The sequence below is a fragment of the Corvus cornix genome, chromosome 5 (genome assembly GCF_000738735.6).
Source record: "Corvus cornix cornix isolate S_Up_H32 chromosome 5, ASM73873v5, whole genome shotgun sequence".
NCBI lineage: Eukaryota > Metazoa > Chordata > Aves > Passeriformes > Corvidae > Corvus > Corvus cornix.
Window position 1 is genome coordinate 759,456 of NC_046335.1, and position 15,150 is coordinate 774,605.

General features: G+C 55.7%; 2 protein-coding genes across 2 annotated transcripts in view; one reads left to right on the forward strand and one right to left on the reverse strand.

Annotated features, from left to right (window-relative positions):
- Nucleotides 1–2,984: 2,984 nt before the first annotated feature.
- On the reverse strand, nt 2,985–11,806 carry KLHL28 (kelch like family member 28). The gene is given in 6 exon segments (XM_039553118.1): nt 2,985–4,058; nt 4,852–5,060; nt 5,654–5,916; nt 5,918–6,098; nt 8,385–9,283; nt 11,728–11,806. Coding segments are annotated over 6 exon segments (1,737 nt in total). The 5' UTR covers nt 11,749–11,806; the 3' UTR covers nt 2,985–3,894.
- Nucleotides 11,807–12,285: 479 nt separating this feature from the next.
- Nucleotides 12,286–15,150, forward strand: part of TOGARAM1 (TOG array regulator of axonemal microtubules 1) — a 33,881-nt gene continuing 31,016 nt past the window's right edge. The window contains 3 exon segments of the mRNA XM_039552319.1: nt 12,286–12,459; nt 12,522–13,460; nt 13,462–13,662. Coding sequence (XP_039408253.1) covers nt 12,286–12,459; nt 12,522–13,460; nt 13,462–13,662 — 1,314 coding nt within the window.

Here is a 15,150-nt window from a genome sequence, read left to right on the forward strand (position 1 = left end):
CACTGTGCCAGGCTGCTCCCAGCCCCAATGTCCAGCCTGGCCTTGGGCACTGCCAGGGATCCAGGGGCAGCCACAGCTGCTCTGGCAATTCCAGCCCAGCCCCTCCCCACCCTCCCAGCCAGCAATTCCCAATTCCCAATCTCCCATCCATCCCTGCCCTCTGGCACTGGGAAGCCATTCCCTGGCTCCTGTCCCTCCTGGAGCCCCTTTAGGCCCTGCAAGGCCACACTGAGGTCACCCCAAAGCTTCTCTTCTCCAGGCTGAACAATCCCAGTTCTCCCAGGCTTTCCATGGATATGCCCCACTTCCCAGAGCAATAACCGGAGTTAAAATCCCCATGCTCTGATCCTGTGTGTGCTGGAGCTTGTCCAAGTGCGTTAATAATAAATTAAAGCAGCATGGGGGTAAAAACCAGGATTTGATCGTAAACAACCTGGAAAAGTGGGGCAGAAGGGGCAGCAGCCATGGAATGAGGGCAGAGGTGGGAGCAGCTCCAGCGGCTCCAGCAGTGAGCACCAGACAAACCAGGATTTCCCGGGTTTATTTTCCTAAAGGGCTTCACCTCCAATGAAATCATCACAACAACGCTCCGAGAGCACAAGGACAACACCTTGGGAACTGCCAGAGAATCCCAGCACAGCTCAGCTCTTGTCCCGTGGAACTCAAAAGTTGCTTTTGGAAACAAAACCAAACCAGGATGTGGCTGCTAAAACAGAAATAACATAAAGATGTACAGGTAAAACCACAAAACTCCAGGGATCAAAAATCAGGGAAATTTTTACCCCAACCAAAGCACTCCAGCCAAGCCTAAATACAAAATTCCCTGTACAGTTACTAAACCCTGCTAAAAATCCGAGTTTTCCTTGGGTTTAAAACACAGCACACCGCATAAGGCAAAAATACAAATAAAAAAATAGGAGTTACCATCCAGTTCTTTGTGTTTCGGATCAGTGGAAAGAATTTCAGGCAATTCTGGATGTTTTGCAGCTTCACACAGCGAATGGGGACTTACAGTGAAGTTCACTGAGGTAATGTTATCTCCCAGAAAAAACGTTTGTAACACGGACAAAAACTCCAACCCGTTCCTGGAAGGAAAGCATTCCCAGGGGGAGAGGCTGGCAAGCAGCCCGCACGTGGATATCTTTAAAAAGCAGAAATTCCGAGCTGTATGGACACAAAGAAACCCATGGAAACCCCGCTGTGAAGGGCTTAGCAGACAATCTCAGAGATAAGGAACCGGAACTGGGAGATAACTGGGAGGTAACTGGGAGTTGTGACAGCTCAGCTGCAGGTCCTCGCTTTTCCAGCTCCCAGCCAGACATTCCCAGGGCATTCCTGAGTTTTAACCCAGCTTCACCCTGATTGCTGTGCCTGATCTCCCTCTGCCCAAGCACTGAAGGGACGGGACAGGGGCACCCGGACAGAAATAGGGGTGGAGGGAGTTTCAGGGACGTGATCCCTGAGCTGATCCATCTTTAGGTAAGGAGTTCCCCAATAACAGCAGGGAAATTCATCAGGCATTGCTCCTGAGGAGTGAAAAGCAGTTCCTGCTGCTCTCTGCAGCGTAGCAGTGTCACATCCCACGGCACAGGGTCAGTCATTCACCTCAGCACCTCCTCTGACCTCATTCCAAGGGAGGAATGCCCCATGGAAAGGGGTGGAACAAGGCGGTCTTTGAAGCGCCTTTCACCCCAAACCATTCTGGGGTTTATCATTCCCACTGCCTGGGGAAAGGGAATAAAACATTTTGCAATTTCCAGTGCTTTGACTTCCATAAATGAGAGATGTTGATATAATCAATCACCATAATATGGATTTTTCCTTCTGATTGATGGAGGTTTTTTTAATGATGATTTTGTTGTTTATGGATTTTCTGTTGTGATCCGTCCCTGGCAGTGCCCAAGGCCAGGCTGGACATTGGGGCTGGAGCAGCCTGGGACAGTGGGAGGTGTCCCTGCCCATGGCAGGGCTGGCACTGGGTGGGACTGAAGGTCCCTTCCCAGCCAAACCATCCTGGGATTCCAGGATTCCTCCTCCTCCCCACACACAAACCTGCAAACACAGCCATGGAGCCCCTCCTGTCCTGCCCACAGATGCCCTGGAATAATTAAACCAGGCTTTTATGGCTGTCACTGGAATTCCTGGGGGTCAAATGAACAACTCCAGCATTTTCAATGCAGTTTCTCTCATTTACATTCAAAGTCCTGCTCAGTTCCACCAAATCTGAAGGAGGCCTCCAGGATTTTATGGTCTGTGCCAACACCCAGGATCTCTGAATGATGCTTTATGGTGCCAGCACCCGGCTGGACTGGTGAAATCCCAGTGTCTGGGATGGAAGAGCAGGAGCAGCCCTGGCTGCAAGCAGCTCTGCAGAATTCAGGCTAAATCCAGAGCACTCAACCCTCCCCATTCAGCAAAATCATAAAGAAATGGCTTTTAGAGCAACTACTTCAAATATTATTGCACCTTTCAAAATAACACTGTGTGGGCTTGGAAAACAAACCCTGAATATGTCAAAATAACGGGAAAGGAAACTGGAGGCAAAAAAAAATCCTCAGTACCACAATGGGCAGATAGACACCACACAAATTCAAGGTGACTGAGAGCAGAAGACAACCCAAAAAGGTGCTAAATTAGTTAAATTCCATTTTACATGATGGTTATAACCCACAGCATCACTTTCTCTCTCTCTGGCCCAGTTTTCAGTGAGTTCAGGGCTGTCACCCAGTGGGATTTGGGTTAATCCCAGGATCTGCCCCTCAGCAGGACACACATTTGGGATGAGCCCTGCCTTCACTCCCTGCACTGGAGTCTGAGGAACCCGAGCTGGGCTCCCCCTGTTTGTGAGAATGGCAACAGTGACCCTAAATCCGATAAAAAACCCCACTGAAATACTCAAGAGAGGGAGCTCGTTCCATAGGGGCTGAGGCTGCAGAGCTGCAGAGGCACGGGGGGGTGGAGCAAAGAAGAAACCAAACCAGTGGAACAATCCAAACATGCTTTATGCACTGAAATCAGGAACAGCCTCGTGGGTACCCCTACATTTAGCACCATTGTGAGATGGGAACACTCAGAGGAAGCAATCATACAGCCCTTGAGAAAAGGGGGAACACGGACACGAGCGCGCTGGGGACGAGGACGGGATGGGCTGGCTCGGAGGTTTTATTGGATATCATGCTAGGAATGCTGCTGCTGTGAGCTCTGCTCACATTCCAACTGCAAGCACACAGCAGGATGGAGTCAGTTCATCTAGCACTCGTTTCTCCACAAGGAAACAGAAGGGAAAAGTTAAAAATGCAAATTCTCTTCATCAGATCCAAAAACGTCACAAGGAGGCAACAAATTTGCCTTGTAAATGTCTCCAAGGATCATCCCAGCCCTCCTAGCAGGAAGCAGGTGACAAAGGAGTACAGGCAACATCCTATGGCATTTATTATTTACAAACCTTGAGATACAGAAACAAGGCAGCCCTTGAGTTACTGGTCATAAAAAACCCCGTGAAGCACTGGCGCTTTCCCCACGTGCACACACAGCCAGGGGTCAGCACCCCTGCACTCGCCCCACGCTCTCACCCCGCTTCACCCCAGCACAGGGAACTCCACATTCCAGAGGAGGAAGAGACAAAAGCTCTAGGAAGGGTTGGATGGACAAATTCCCAACTGGATCCCAGTTCTCTCCCAAATCCACTGCCACGAGCAGGGTGCCAGCCAAACCCAGCTGGACACTCCGCTTCCCACCCTCTGCTACTGCAGTAACAAAGGAGAACTACGGCAAGGACCGAATCCCTCCTCGTTTCCATGGCAAGGCGAGCTGCAGCGCTGGGGCCGCCGCTCCGCGGGATCGCCGTGCAGCAGGATCAGCTCCGGCCGAGGCCAGCGGCGAGCGGGCAGGGCCTCAGAGGGCGGTGAGGCCGAAGTTGCAGCGGCAGTACATCATCCCCGCCGAGTCCAGCCACGAGTCCGAGATGGGCTCGTACCTCTGCACCGTGTTCAGGTAGGACGAGCCCGAGTGCCCCCCCACCACGTACAGGTGGTTATCGATCACCGCCGCCCCCACGCCTGCGGACGAGAGCACGGCATCAGCACCTCTGGGAACCACTGCCACTTCTGTCCCCAGCTGGAATCACCCCCCTCCACCCCGGGGCTGACCCCAGAGTGCTCACTGTCTGAATAAAAAGGTCTGGCACTCCTTTTGTGCTCTTCTCATCCCCTTTCCTAGGATAAAACAACATCCCTCTGTCCCAGTGCCCCTTGTCAGGGACACTATGGGATAGGATCAGGGAATATCCTGAGCTGGAAGGGACCCACAGGGATCACCAGTCCATCCCCTGTCTCTGCCCAGACCCCCCAACAACCCCAGCCTGGGCATCCCTGGCAGCGCTGTCCAAACGCTCCTGGAGCTCTGGCAGCCTCGGGGCCGTGCCCATTCCCTGGGGAGCCTGGGCAGTGCCCAGCACCCTCTGGGGGAAGAACCTTTCCCTAAAATCCAACCTAAACCTGCCCTGGCCCGGCTCCAGGCGCTCCCTGGGTGCTGTCCCTGTCCCAGGCAGCAGAGATTGGAGCTGCAGCACAACCCTGCGCCCCTGAGCCTCCACACTCAACAAAATACAACAGAACAGTGACCAAGAACTGCAGAAACTCATCACTGCTGAAATCACTGATAAAACAGCGGGTAGAGCAGAATTACTACTTCCTATTATTTTTGTTACAGCTCAGCATTAATAAACTGAACTTGGAGAAATCAAGATCCTCTCACAGGGCTGGTGAAGTGACCTTCACCCACAGATGGAGTCCCTGCCACTCTCCCTGCAGCTTCTACCAGCTCAGAGGGTTCATTTCTGCCATGTCCCACCTGTCCTGGGCTCCTTCATGGGCCGGCACACCGTCCACTGGTTCTGGTGGGGGTCGTATCTCTCGATGCTGGACAGGTGGGACACCCCATTGTGTCCCCCCACCACGAAGATGAAGCCCAGCATGACCCCCACCCCAAAGTTTATCCGTTTGTCAGCCATGGAGGCCACGGTTTCCCAGGAGTTCTTGCTCGGATCGTAGCGCTCCATGCTGCAAGGAAAACACAGCTGTGATCCCGGGATCTCAGGGGTGGGGATTCACTGCAGGGGTGATCCTGGGATCTCAGGGATGGGGATTCACTGCAGGGGTGATCCCAGGATCTCAGGGATGGGGATTCACTGCAGGGGTGATCCTGGGATCTCAGGGATGGGGATCCACTGCAGGGGTGATCCCAGGATCTCAGGGGTGGGGATTCACTGCAGGGGTGATCCCAGGATCTCAGGGATGGGGATTCACTGCAGGGGTGTCACAGGCACAGCCAGGGTCCCGGGATCTCAGGGATGGGGATTCACTGCAGGGGTGATCCCGAGATCTCAGGGATGGGGATTCACTGCAGGGGATTCACTGCAGGGGATTCACTGCAGGGTGTCACAGGCACAGGGGTGTCACAGGCACAGCCCTGATCCCGGGATCTCAGGGATGGGGATTCACTGCAGGGGTGTCACAGGCACAGCTGGTGCTGCCAGGCAGAATTACCACAGAGGAATACAGAGGGAAAGGGCTGATGGGCACAGGGATTAATGAGGCTGCCCAGGGGGGTTTGCTGGTGCCCAGGTGGGCACAGGGACCCCCCCAGCACGTACCTGTTCATGTGGGCAGGTCCATACCCCCCGATGGCATAAATCATCCCGTCCAGCACGGCAGCAGCGAAGCAGCTCCGTGTCCTGCTCATGGGGGCCACCAGCTGCCACTCCTTGACCTTGGGGATGTACTTCTCCACGCTCCTCAGGTAGGACTGGCCGTCGTAGCCGCCCAGGGCGTACAGCTCCCCGGCCAGCACGGCCACGCCCAGCGTGCTGCGGCTCTCGAACATCCTCTCCAGGGAGCTCCACGTGTTGGTGTCGGGGGTCCCAGCACTCCACGGAGCTCTCGTGCTTCCTGTAGCTGATGCCCTGGCACACGTGCGTGGCGATGCCGCCCACCACGTAGATCTTCTGCTCCAGCACGCAGATCCCAAACTCGTAGCGGGGGATGCTGAGAGGGGCCAGGCCGATCCACGAGTCGTTCTGGGGGAAATACATCTCCATGCTGGAAGGGAAGAGCAAGGAGCAGCTGAGCAAAACGTGAACCAAAACAGGAACCAAAACAGGAACCAAAATAGGAACCAGCTGCAAATATGACCCAAAGGGAGGAGAAGAGTAAACACAAAAAAAAAAAAACCAGCCACAGAAACGGGAGAGAGAAAAGCAAATTAGAGAGAGGGAAGCACAAGATACCTATACTTAAAAATATACATTTAGAAACTACAACTTGCAGTGTATAAATACGTGTTTTACATGCACTCTATAATTTACAGTTTTTTATAATTAAACAGAATGTCAGCGTAGCACAAACTAACCTGAAAAATCTGTCCTTAAAACGGCTTATTTCTTTTAAACAGCACTTGAAATCTTACATTTAAATCTTACATTTAAATCTTAAAATAGCATTTTCTTTTAATTACACTCCGTGTGAGAACACGGTTGGCCTAGCTTGCCCCATATAAAGTCTAACCAATCCACCTGAATAGTTTAATTAATAAATTACCTAAATAATTAAGAGGCTATCTGGTACAGAGGAAACATGATCTGTTCAAAAACCATACAGGAGCATGAGGCCCCTGGAGAGCTGACAGGCACTAAGAGCCCAGAACCAGGAGCTGCTGAAACACCAGAGAATAGAGATTAAATATATTCTATGTAATTTTGTTATTATGAAGCACCAAAAAATTTAAAATAATCCAAATTATATTGGTAGACTACATTTTTATAATCATTGAAGAAGGTGGGAAAGAAGCAGAGCTGAAGAATATCAGAGAATGACTTCATTCACTCAAACACTTCTTATGAAGCACAAACCCCCTTTATTTTTTAAGGCTATAAACCAAACAATTCCCAGCCCCAACACCTGGTTTAATATCAGTGACTATCATTGGGAAAATAAACTTTAAAAGATTTTGACATCTCTGAACACAGGGAAAAGAACAAGCAGCTCTTCCCAGCTTTTTAAATGTGCTTCTCTCTGCAAGCACAGAACTGTCCCAGAAAAGAATATCCCAGAATATTATCCAGAACCCAGCTGTGGAACCAGTTCAGGCAGTCTGGTTGGGCACAGGGAACGTTCCTGGGGCTGATAAGGGCACACAACATCAAAGCTCTTTCTGTGTATGTATAAATGTCTGTATGTATGTATGTCTATACATGTACACATGTATATAAACAGCCTCCCCACAGCTTAACCACCAGCTCTGGGAACGTTAATCCCACGTTCTAAGCAAACCCAGCCACACCATCTTGGGGCACAAAGTTGTTTGTCTCTCTCTTTGGTTCCTTCTGCTCCCAGGATGAGCCTCAGGGATGCTCTCCAGGAACTGAGGAGGTTCATTCTGGAATGCAGGTGAAGGAGGAGGGGTCAGAACTCACCCGCTCCTGCCAGCACAGACACCTGCTTGGCAGCTGGGCTTAAAGCCACGGTCATATCATGATCCAGAACTCCTTCATGGAATCCCAGGATCATTGAGGTTGGAAAAGCCCTCCCAGCCCATCCAGTCCCAGCTGTGCCCGATGCCCACCTTGTCCCCAGCCCAGAGCTCTGAGTGCCACCTCCAGGAATTCCTTGGACACCTCCAGGGATGGGCACTCCAAAGCTCCCTGGGCAGCCCCTGCCAAGGCCTGAGCACCCTTTCCATGGGGAAATTCCTGCTGCTGTCCACCCTGAGCCTGCCCTGGCCCAGCCTGAGGCCGTTCCCTCTCCTCCTGTCCCTGTTCCCTGCCAGCAGAGCCCGACCCCCCCGGCTGCCCCCTCCTGTCAGGGACTTGTGCAGAGCCACAAGGTCCCCCCTGAGCCTCCTTTCTTCTTCACTCTACTGTGATTAAGTCTGTTTTAATTCCAAGGACTTTTGAATTATCAGGAAGCATATTTGTCATATATTGAGTTAATCTTTATGACTTGTTTGAAATAGTAATAAATCGGGGGAAAATTAAGTAAAACAAAAATACCTGGAGGGAAGACCAAGAATTGCACAAACTTTAATTAACCATGTTATTAACTCAATCAGTAGAAGGAAAATTATTTCAGAGCCTTTTGTTTGCACAAACAAACGTCTGGCACAAACAAAACCCCCTCACATTGCAAATTACTCATGAAACAAAAAAGCATTTTGAATTTGGGGCTCGTCCTTGCCAATAAAAACCTACTGAAGAGGTTTTATGAGGGACAGCAGCACCTACACCTCGCAGACTCTGGTGGGACTCACAGGTCTCTTCCAAGCTCAGTGACTGGGGGGATCCAAGCCCCCAGTGCCTGCGTCCCACTGCCCCCTGGGCCATTCCTCACCTCTCCAGGCAGGCGAAGAGCCCGGCCTTGCCCCCCACAGCGCAGAGCACCTTGGGCGCGCAGCGGGGCCGCGTCAGCAGCATGGTCTGGTGGGACAGTCTGTGCTCGGGCATGAAGTGGTACTTGAGGGCCTCGTTGAGCAGATGCTTGCAGGTGTGGTCGTCCCGGATCAGGTGGTTGGCCTCGTAGAGCCGCGTGAGGAACTTGACGCTGAGCAGGGGCAGGCGCACGCAGTGCAGCAGCTGCGCCAGGTACTTCTGCCGCTCCTGCACGTCGTACTTGATCCAGGACTCCAGCGCGTAGAACACCGTCTCCTCCGTCACCACGTTCAGGCAGTCATTGGACACGATCTCGTCCAGCTCCGAGTGCGTCAGCTCGAAGAACTCCTCGGTCTGGCACACGTCCTCGAAGTTCTGGCAGATGAACTTGTTGGCCGCCAGGTACAGCTCGTGGCAGCCGTAGGTCTCGGCGAAGCGCGAGATGCCGATGCAGTTGCCGGGGTCCAGCTGGCTCTCCAGGAAGGCGCAGCACTCCTTCACCACCAGCTTGACCTGCAGCAGGTTGGCGGCGGGCAGCAGCGACTCCACGGTGTCCTGCGAGATGAAGACGGTGCCGGTGTAGGCGTACTCCACGATGGCCTGCAGCGCCGCCTCGTCCACGCACTGGAACTCCACCTCGGCGTTCTCCTTCTCCGAGAGGTTCCCGGTGAACATGGCCTTGAAGTAGGGGCTGATGCTGGCCAGCACCACCTTGTGCGCGTGGATCTTGGCCTCGCCCACGCGCAGCACGATGTCGCAGAGCTCCTGGTGCTGCCGCAGGAGGTTGAGGCCCTGCAGGAGCTGCTCCGAGTGCAGCGGGGTCAGGTTGGCCAGCAGGAAGGGCGGGGACGACGGGTCCATCTGGGAAACACAGTTTGGGATGTGTCACTTCACATTTATGTTACTGAGACATGCCACACGTAACAGTTAAAAGGTATTTTTCCATTTTGGCTTTTATCTTATTAAGGTTTGTTACTTCCCAGCTCCCCTTTCAACCCTCACAGGCTGCACTTTTTCATGCAACTTAAACCCAGGACTTCAAGTGTTCATTAACAGTCTATGCTAGATTCGACTCTGAATTAAAAAAAACACACAATCATCTTTTCTTTTTTGCTCTGGAGTAAAGTATCTGTGATCTGGTTGTTGGGCTGTTTGTGCAGACACAGGAGCTGGATCGATGATTCCTGTGGATCCCTTCCCATTCAGGATATTCTGTGATTCTACATCAGGGATTCACGAGAACTGAGCAGTGACTGAAATAAAAATAAACAGAAATAACTAAAGAATACCACTGGTTTGAGACAAAGTTTTAAAAGTTCTCAAACTCCTTTTGTTCAGTTCAATTCCTGCCTACTTAGCGCTCCTGGGGAGCAGCCTAGTCCTGCTGTGCCTTTCTCTGGCCAGGCTCTGGCAGGGAGCAGCTTCCCATTCCCATTCCCTGCCTTCCCTCTGCAAACCACCCCCGCAGAGCCAGCAGGGCTGGAGCAGATTCCCGTGCTGTGGATGCACAGAGGAGCACGGGACAAGGGGGAGATCTGATCCTCACCTCCCCTCACCCTGGGGCTGCCACCATGACAGGAAATCCCTGCTGGGACGGTCTCAGCCTCTGGAGAGCTCAGGGCTGCCCAGGTGAGCAGGGCCCAGGAGGACAGGCTGAGCACCCTGGAATTCTCAGCACCTCCCCAGCGCTGCCAGCTGCCCACGCTCCCCTGGAGTGCAGAGGGGAGGATCCTCACTCCTCCACAGCTCCACAAAACTCCTCTTCCCCAAAGTTCCCGCGTGCATCGTGACACTGGAGCACTCGGATACCTGCTCTAATTTCAGCTCCATGAACGTTCCCAGGGTGCAGCAGCTCTTTATTCAGCCCCCAGCACTGCACTGGTGAGAGGTGGAGGGTAGGAACGTGTCAGGATCCAGGGCCACGAGGAAAGAATCCCATTGTTCTGCAGGGAACACCGCAACCACCCCACTCCTGAGCTGAGCTGCTTTTGATTCGCTAAATGATCTTCAGGATCTCGCTTCTTTTATCTTAATAATAAGTTCATCATTTGTACAGCTCCCTAACTGACACCTTGCTTGCAGGGGAGCCCACTTAAAAGTGCTTAATTTGAAATAATCAAACGGGTTGCCAACGTTTAAATACAGAACACAATAGCAGTGGCAGGGAAGGGAAGGCTCCCAGCTGGGGCTGGAAAACCTCTTACCCATGAAGAGATAAATAAGTTCTCCTATTATCACTCTGTACTGGAAAAAATAACTGAAGGAAGCTAATTTAAGCACATCTGCAAAAGGCAAGATCATAGACAACATTATTCTCCCTGTCACAAATGTGCAGCACAAATTATACACGGAAAAATTAAAAATTTAAAATGATAAAAAAGCTGTCCAGTAACAAAACCCCTTTATTCCCCTTTTGTGTTTGTGTTCAGAAACACAACAAACACGCAGAAATTAGGAAACACAGGAAGGAAAGCACCACATGAAAAAAGGAATGGTCACAGCTCAGCTGCAAAACCTGCCCAAACACCTAAAAATAACTATATTTAAGTTATTTGGCAGCAATAAAGCTTGATGCACCACCCTGGTAGAACCTCTCACACTCCCTGCACAGCCAGGCTCGCCCATACCATGGATTCGCTGTTATTTATTTGAATGTCCAGCAAGCGATCAGCAGCTGGAACGTGAAGCAGCCCTGCAACTGCATCCCAGCCCAGCGGTCTGTGCTCACGGCACACATCAAACGGACACCTCCGGGGGATCAGATCCTTTCAGCCTTTCAACCTCACCTCGAGCAGCAGCAGGTACTGTAAGTTAAGAGGTTAAGCAGCAGAGGAAGCACCTGAGCGGAGGCATTTGGGCGCGCAGAGCAGCAGCGTGAGCCGGGAGCGCAGCGGCTCCGGCGCGGGGCAGCAGCAGCGGGGAGGGCTGCGGGCGCTCCCCGGCCCCGAGCGCGAACCGGAGCTGGGACGCGCAAGGCTCGGGGCAGAGCAGCCGCTGGGCTGGCTCTGGGAATGCCCACACAGCGCCAGCCCCGAGCACCCGGCCCGGGCGAGAAGGCAAATCGCCAGCAGGACCGGCCCGCGTACGGGATTCCTGCTGCCCCGGCGGCCGTGCCCAACGCCGCTGCCCGAGCTCCGCCGGGGGCACGGCCGGTCCCGGCGGGGGACGGGGCTCGGAGCACCCTGCTCTGTGAACGCTGTCCCTGCCCCAGCTCCCTTCCAGCCCAAACCACTCTGGGTCTCTGCGGCTCCGCCACTCTCCGCTCACACGGGGGTCTCCCCGTGCCTGGCTGGCCCCCCGCGTACCGGCAGCCGCTCCGGCTGCATCCACACCCCTCCCGGGGACGCGGCGCTGCCGCTGTGTCCCGGCGGTCCCGGTGTCCCGGCGGTCCCGGTGTCCCCGCTCCCACCTGTGCCGGGGTGCCCCGGGCCCGGCCCGGCCGCGCCGCCGCCTCGTTCCGCCGCTCCGCCACCGCCCGCGACGTCACTTCCGGCCGCCCCGCCCCGCGCGCCCCGCCAATCAACGGCCGTGCCGCCGCGCACACCCACACCCGCCGCTGCCCGGGCGGTACCACACCGCGCACCGCGCGGGAGGGACACCGCGGTTTTCGCTTCCCCGGCGGTTTCGCTTCAGCTTCGTCCCCGCGGCTCGCGCGCCGCCGCTCTCCGCTTCTCCGCCACCTCATCCGCGCCCCGTTCCGCCCGCTCGCCGCTGGAGAAGGCGGCGGGGGAGAAGGGCACCGTGTCCCCCCTCCTTGCCGCGGCGTGGTCGGCCGCCGCGCCGGCGCGGCACGCGGCGCCCCCTGGCGACGGCGGCGTTGCTGGGCGGGGCCTGCGGGCGGCCCATGGCCGCGGCCTCGGGCCATGGCGGAGCCGCCGCCGGGACCCGCCGCACCGCTGGGCTGCGGCCGCGCCTGGGAGCGCGGCGGCTCCGCGCAGGAGGCTGAGGACGGCACGGAGCCCTCCGGCCCCAGCGCCCCGCAGAAGGGTCCGGGCACGGAGCCCCCCGGCCCCGCTTTGAACGGTCCGGGCACGGATGCCCCGGCCCGCAAGAAGACACGGAGCCCCCCAGCCCCGCTTTGAACGGTCCGGGCACGGAGCCCCCCGGCCCGCAAGAAGACACGGAGCCCCCCAGCCCCGCTCAGGACCGTCCGGGCACGGAGCCCCCCGACCCGCAGGAGGACGCGGCTCCCCCAGAGGGGCCGGAGCTGTCGCTGGTGCCGCCGGAGCTCCGCGCGCAGCTGCTGGACCGGCAGGACTACCGGAGCCGTGCCCAGGCCGTGGAGCAGCTGCGGCGGGCGGTGGAGGGCTCCAGCCCTGCCGCGCTGAGCGCCGCGCCCGCCGCCGCCGTGGTGGGGCTGATCGCGCTGCTGGACACGCTGCTGCACGACCCCAACTTCGCGGTGGCGCGGGGGGCGCTGGAGGTGACCCGGCTGCTGGCGCTGCGCCTCGGCCGCCGCGTCCCCGCCGTGCTGGCCCCGCTGGTGCTGGCGGCCGCCCGGGCGCTCGGGGACGCGCAGCCGGCCATGCGGCGGGACGGCGCCCGGCTGCTGCTGCGGCTGATGGCGGCGGCCGGCCCGCGGCCCGTGCTGCGCCTGCTGCTGCAGGAGCGGCTGCTGCGGCACCGCAGCGCTCGGCTCCGCGAGGAGCTGCTCAACACGTGCATCGCCGCGCTGCTCGCCTACCCCGCCGCCGAGCTGGACCTGCCCCGGCTGGCGGCCGCGCTGGCGCCGGCGCTGCTGGACGCGAAGCGCCGGGTCCGGCACGCTGCCATGGAGGCGTTCGCCGCGCTGGCCTCGGCGCTGGGCCCCGGCAACTCCGGCGCGCTGCTCCGCGCCCTGGATGCCGTGGAGCTGCGGCCCGGCGGCGCGGGGGTCGTGCACGCCGTGCAAGCCCGGCTGGCCAGGAAGGTGCTGCCCAGGCTGGGCGAGCAGGGACTCGTGGAGTACGGCGTGCCCTTGTCCTCCTCCGGCCACTGCCGCGGGCCCTGCCACCCGCCCGGAGCCGACACCGAGTGGCTGCTGATGGGCAGCAGGAGGCCGGAGCGCGCACAGCCACTGCGGCCACCCCGCCGGCCAGGCTGCGCTGCACGGCCCCGCGTGTGCCGAGCGGGGACTGAGCCCCAGGAGAGTCCTGAGTGCCGGCAGAGGCAAAAACAAGCTGCCCTGGGAGAACGAGCTGGCTGCGGACAGGGAAGGTGGCTCGGCGGTCAGGATGCCTGTCACGAAGGGTGTGGAGCAGGTATGTAACTCCCTGGGTGCCTTTATCCTTAAGGTATTTCTAAAGGGAGGAGGGAAAGTTGTCAGAGGCTTGTTAAGTGAGAGATATTTGGAGGTATGGCTGCTGTTCCATGGATCTGTACAGTCAAGTCGCTCTGGGAGGGTAAATTTGGGAATTCCTTATGTCAGATTCAACCAAGTAACTTACCAGACTACCTATCACTTACAAAAAAATATATGAATCTTTTTTTGAGGTTTGTTGGACTCCCTGAGACACTTCTCAGGTCCTACAGTAGTGTCATGACTGCCATGTCAGCAATGACAGGTGAACCTCTGGGAATGAGCACAGAAGTGGGGAAGGCATCCTTTATTTGTATGTTTGCGTTGGAGAGCCTGGGACTGACTGCAGCGGCTTTCCTGTTTGGAAGAAAACTGAGCAATTCCTTCAGCTCAGGCTCTGAAGGCAGAGCTCTGGGGTGGGGTGAGCCAGGGCACTCTGGGATAAACCTGGGCACTGCCAAATGCCTGGGTGGCTCTTGCTCCTTGGGCTGATCCGAGCAGGAAAAATTCCAGGTCAGGCTGGAATAATGATTTTGGTTGAGTTTGGGTGTAATCACCTACTGACCACGTCGGCAGCTGGAAAGGGGAGGAACCTCTGGAAAATTGTCCAGGTCGTTTTTCCTTTGCCAATGGTTCTGTGACGTGTTTTGGATACCACACGTGGAGGTGTATCTTTGTGTGGTGGTTTTTCTGTTGTGTTTTGGGGGGTTTTTTTAAAGTGGACACGTTTGATTTATCATAACTTGATCTCCTGTGAGGGAGCTGAAGCAAACAGAAATCCTCAGGAAATCAGAGGCTGTGCAGAGGAGATTCCTCAGTGCCACATTTACGCACTCAGATTTTAATTCTCAGTTGCTTGGTAACTTGTTGCTGTGCTGGATGAGGTCATGGACAGCGAGTGCTCCTCTGCAGCCTGGCTGTGGGGCAGGCTCTAAACAAAATAAACTCAGTGAATGTCTCTGTACTGTCAAACCTTGACGTTCATGCCCAGACTTGGAATGCCGACGTGCTCATCCCTCTCCTTGGTGCCTGTGTTACCTTTCCTGAGGCTCCTAAAGACATCTGTGTCTTCCCGAGCTGATGAATCAGGCAGTAAGTTCCCTTGGGATATCTACAGACAGGGTCTGGACAAGAAGATGTGTAGGAAACACCTCTGGAGCAAGGAGGGTTTCCTTTTTGGGACAGTTTTTCGGTATTAACTAATACAGCCTGTAAAAAACCCAGTTATTTGCCAGTGTTCTCCTGGGAGGCTGGGCCGAGCCCTGTGCTGCTGCTGCTGCTGCTGGTGGTGTTTTTCTGCAGCTGTGAATAAAAAGCAAGTTAGTACAGGCACCAACACCTGGCTGGGGCTTGGGAAGGGGGAGCATTCCCTGCCTGGAACAGCCCCTCTCCAAGGAAGTCAGGGAGGGGCTCTGGAAAGGAATGAACCTTTTGTACATGTGGTTGTGTT